Genomic DNA, 5295 nt, shown 5'->3' with positions numbered 1-5295 from the left:
ATGCTGGCATTTGTTTCTCTTGTTTTCTCTTGTTTTTTTTTAGGCTTGCTTGTGATGTTTGCCCGAGCAATGCTCTCACAGATGTATCGATGGTTGCAATATTAATATAATGGGGCGAAAGCCTGTTTCGGAAAATTTGGCCCATACGGCTCGTTTACTAGTTTGCTGAGCTGGTTCTTCCTCTGAAGTCTGCTCTGCTCAGCTCAGTGCTCACTGAATCCTCTGTCTCTCGAAAAAAAGTACTCACGGAAGAAGATATGCGCTATATCGTTGAAAGTGAAATAAAACATAGTTGAAAGTGAGTTTTTATCACATGAGTGAATCCAGAAATTTTGGTGTTGAGCAAAAAACATTGGTTCCCCAACACTGTTCTTTAAGATGGGCTCTGTTCTTAGTGTTTTTTTTTACTCCTTCCAAAAATAACTATTCTAGTACCAATGCGACCATCTGCCTAACTGAAATTTGTGATTCAGTTCATCGGTTTCAGAACCTGAAACCTGGAGTTCATGGGTTTCCTTCCTTGCAATATAAATCGGAGAAATTAAAAGCAACAGCTGCCTTAGTTTGACCAATTCCAATGTGTGCACAAAACATAAGCAGATAAGACTTACAACCCGCCAGAATTAATTTGATCATCTTACTGACTGTGAAGTGTGAACTAATTAACTTCCTTCAGGATTTTTATCTCGCTGAGCACGTAGTCTGAGCATAAAAACAGTTGGCATATTTAATCCCTGCGGGCCTCATATATATTCTGCATTGCTCACAAGCCTAGCTAATATCCTATATATAGTACAAATAAACCACCCTGGGTCTTCTTGCGCTATCAGCAGGAAATTAATTTGCTAGTCCTTCACTTGACCGGACTAGCGAGCTAAACCTGACCACTCCTGGCAAGTGAACCAAAACAGTGGGAAGTACATATTCAGGCTCTAGCATACCAGTGAACCAGTAAGATGGAATTGAATCAACAAGAAGTGATAAAGACAACAGATAGCTATATACTAGTATATTCAGGCTCTAGCACCTTTGCATTGAATGTTTGTCTCCAGACTCCATCCTGTAGGGTTCAGTTGTGTAAAATATGTGGCATCTCCTTTTAATATCTGGAAAATAAATGATCTGAGAGTTTTCACCAAATTCACCGGAACATATATATAGTATATTGAACATTAGGTAACAATGAACCTTTCAATAAAAATTCTGACCTGCAGTTTGCTTTCATCGGCCTTCCAGATGTATAATATCTGAAAATATCTCTCCCTGTGCAGCGACACTAATGATTGAGTGGGTCGATGGTTTGTCTGAATGCATTCCGATGATCTGAAGAGACGATGGCCTCCCGACACAGTTGTTATTGTCCTGCAACCTGAGTGCGACCTCAAGGTTCTGAAGTACATCTCCCATTGTTGGCCGATCCATGCTACGATCAGCAACACATTTTTCTGCTAGCTCTGCAAATATACTGAAGCACTCGGGGGTGATCTCGTCCTTTACACAAGGGTCAACAATCTCCTCAAGTACGCCTCTGTCTAGGCAATATAGCGCCCAGTCACGTAAGCTCACTTGCTCGTCTGGGAGCTCAGTGTTTATCACAGGGCGCGCACACAGGATCTCAAACAACATGACTCCGAAGGAGTACACATCTGATTTTTTGGTGAGACGCCGCAATAGGAAGTACTCCGGATCAAAATATCCAAAGGTGCCTTTCACAGCGGTGCTCACGTGGGTATTGTCAATGGCTGGAAAAGCCTTAGACAGACCAAAGTCAGAAACCTTCGCCATGAACCTCTCATCCAGTAGGATGTTTGATGTCTTAACATCACGGTGGATGATTCCTTTCTCTGTGCCAGTGTGGAGGTAATGCAGTCCACGAGCTGCACCGATGCAGATCTCAAGGCGCCGCCGCCACGATAGTGGTGAGTTTCGGGTATTGTACAGGTGCTCACGCAATGTTCCATGAACCATGTAGTCATACACCAAAATCATCTCATTATTGTCCTGGCAGTAGCCAATCAAAGACACAAGGTGGCCATGGCGGAAATTGCACAGCATCTCAATTTCAGCCCGGAACTCATGACTGCCTTGTTGGGATTCCTGGTTGAGTCGCTTGATCGCCACCTTTGTCCCTCCATCTATCTCACCACTGTAGACATTACCAAATCCACCTCTGCCAATGATTAGTTCCTCATCAAAGTCGTTGGTGGCAATTTGAGTTTGTGAAAATGAGAACTGACGCACGAGACCACATGCGGGATGATTTAGATGTCTGTTGTTGGTCTTGCAAGAACTCTTCCCTACTTTTTTTCGTCGGCAAATAACACACATGCTGAAAAGGGCAATCAACATCAAAGCAAAACCGCCACCGATGGCTACTAGTAGGCCACTTTTGAACTTTCTTGCACCGCCAGCTACCCTCTTAGGTTCCACGTCAGGATTTTGTTGAAGTGGAGGATTGATCCCAGCAAGATTGTTCGGTTTATGACCCTGTAGCTTGAAGACCTCAAGACCATTCAGTATCGCATCAACATAGCGTGGCTTAGTTGAAATATCAGGGTGAAGTGCAATCCACATGTCCACCTGACCGGAACCACTAGCCATGATAACATAGTCTCTATATGATGTTCTACCGAGTCCTCCACTCAAAGAGATTACATCCATGGCCCATTGTGCTGTCTGGTTGTTGATGTAGATGTAGAACGTCCTCTGGTTCTCCTTGGTAATAGGATACTGAATCTCACAGAAATGGAACCTTAGGAGGTAAATGAACCCCGCATCAACAGGTAAAATCCATGTAAGGTTGTAATTCAGGTTGACCTGTGCAGTTGGTCCCATCGACCGAGCTGTACCATAGACGTCAAGTGGCGCTATGTACTTTGGCACTACGGGTGTGTACCTAATAGTCACATTATTATCTTTGTAGTATGTCACCCCAGAGCTAGCACCAAATATGTATGGGGAATCATCGGCCCATAAGCGGTAAAATCCTGAGTCATTCTCGGGGGAATTGGCTTGGCCCCCGACATTGAACCGGTACATAGTCTGGAAGCCTGTGTTAGCGGCAAATGTGAATGGAGCTATGTAATCATGGTGGACAAATATTGTGTCAGCTGTTGTGAAGATGTCAGGTGTGGGCACAATCTCTATGCCATTGACAAATGCATAAGAACTGTTCTGATGTGCTGATGGGGCAAAGGTGATGTCCAAACTGTGTGAAGAACTATACACCGAGAATTCACGGACAAGGTAGGCATAATTGGCCGCCTGAGCCGTTTGTGAAGCATTGAAGCTATTCAGGAGGACTAGATTTCCTAAGGTGACACCAAAGAAGGCATCGGACATAGTATAGTTTCCATAAGAAATCGGATAGAAGTAAAGGCGTAAGAACATGCGGCCTGGGTTGACAGGGAAGGAATAGGTGTAATTTGAAGTGAAGATGCGTGCACTCATATAAGGGACCATGGAGGGGAGTGAAGGGTCTTGGTATGAAGCATTGGCTGCAACCCCTTTAAACGATGTCATGAATTTGGAGCCGGTGTCCCCGTCCCACATACGGCCACTACTGTCATTGTCTTGCTTTGATTCTCCGCAATTTAGGAGGACAAGGCCAGAGTCCATGGAGTCGTTAGCAGCTGCCATGGCAATCGACAAGAATACCAACAGTGTAAGGCATGTGAGTGTAATTGGTAGGGTTGGGAATGCCATTGTTATGGTTGGTGTACCAAGATCAAAAAATTGGAGACTTCTGTTTGCTACAATATGTCTCTAGGAGCAGTTGCATAGGGTCAGAACATTGTGATTTTCTTTATGGGATTTGGAGCGAGAAAATGTCAGGGAAATTGGAAAATAGTACTAATGTTTAGTGAAGAAGACACGCCAGCAATTGACAACCTGCAATAGCAGCAAAAGGAATATTGATAATCCACTAAACTGATTCATGGCAATACGAACAACAATTGATTTTTGCAGGGCAAAACATGCGTGTGTCTGACTAAGAGACCAATAATAATAATTTCAAGAACTTCAGCAAAATAGTTCCTGATATCACCAAAAGTTGGAATCTGTAACAGAAGAGATAAATAGGAAAACGCTGCTCACTAATGGAGCTCTCTTTGGGGAGTGAGCCTAGCTCAACTGGTTGGGGGAGTGGATGTACAAACCCAACACCTGGATTCGAATCCTCACGGAGGCGAATTTAGGTTCCTATTTATTCTTGAGGACCATGCTTTCCTGGTACTCTAAAAAAACTAATGGAGCTCTCTCTGAATTCTAACTTTCCTTACAACATTAATAAGTGCAAATAAGGAGAAACATAACTTGCGAGAATTTAGCCAAACAAAGTATCTACTGTAACACTCTTGATCACACTTTTCCTTTTTACCTTTTGTAATAATTTGGTTTTGTGCATTCTTGACGTTTTGACTAGGTCTTGATATTGTGATGGTGCAGAGGCTGGGTGTAATCAGTATCAATCTTGATATTAATATATTTCATTTATTGAGAAAAAATAATCAGGCTGAAAATTGGTTCATACATGCATGTCACCATGGAACTCCCTAGAGACTAGAAAGATACTACTTCAAAGGAAAAAAGGCGGCTTGCAAACAAGCTGGCGTTATACATGCACACAAAATTAAAAGTAAAGAGGTGGATTATTCTGGTGGAGCTGAAATTACGCAAAGTATGAGGAGCTCTTTAATAGGGGAAACTAGCTACAAAGAAACAGCAAAGCTAGATTATTCTGGTGGAGCTGAAATTAAGCAAGTACGTTCTACCTTGAATGAATTGGAGAGACGAGAGATGGATCTTCGTCCTTGGCCCTTGCAGGTGTTTGGAGCAACTAGCTAGCTGTTGGAAGTTGCTTTGTAGACGATCTATCTTATTTATGCTTTGCTGGGGGTATTTAGACACAAACTACATACTAGTGCTTGTTTTTCCTTTGAAGTTGATGCTCCCCCGACAAAGAGAACATGAGATATGGCAATCATTTAACACAAAAAGAAGAAAGTATATGCTATGCACTGATGGTATGCGTAAGGCCACTATCTATCTATGTATCTATCTACACTTTGCTTATCTATCTATCTGCATAGGGATAGGGTACCCTCCACTACCCTGCTGAAAGTACCTGATTCCGTTGGCCGCAGGCACATACTGTTGATCGATGGAGACGGAAGGCTAAGCCACACTGGGCCGTGGCAATTTGATTCCAGGATGCCAATTTATTCACTACCTTCCATACCTCATGATGTGCTACATCCAGCTTAATTTGGAGGAGTAAAACGCCATCATATC

General features: G+C 42.9%; 1 protein-coding gene across 1 annotated transcript; it reads right to left on the bottom strand.

Annotated features, from left to right (window-relative positions):
• Positions 1-724: 724 nt before the first annotated feature.
• Positions 725-4958, bottom strand: LOC109786401 (receptor-like protein kinase FERONIA). Its single transcript, XM_020344967.3, has 3 exons — positions 4776-4958; positions 1209-3891; positions 725-1106 (listed from the first exon to the last, which is right to left on the bottom strand). Exon 2 carries the CDS (start codon positions 3703-3705, stop codon positions 1222-1224), a length of 2484 nt encoding a protein of 827 aa, XP_020200556.1. The 5' UTR covers positions 3706-3891; positions 4776-4958; the 3' UTR covers positions 725-1106; positions 1209-1221.
• Positions 4959-5295: the final 337 nt, after the last annotated feature.

The sequence above is a fragment of the Aegilops tauschii genome, chromosome 4, assembly GCF_002575655.3.
Source record: "Aegilops tauschii subsp. strangulata cultivar AL8/78 chromosome 4, Aet v6.0, whole genome shotgun sequence".
Taxonomy (NCBI): domain Eukaryota; kingdom Viridiplantae; phylum Streptophyta; class Magnoliopsida; order Poales; family Poaceae; genus Aegilops; species Aegilops tauschii.
Note: the sequence above shows the minus strand (reverse complement) of the source record. Positions and strands in the feature narration are given on the sequence as shown.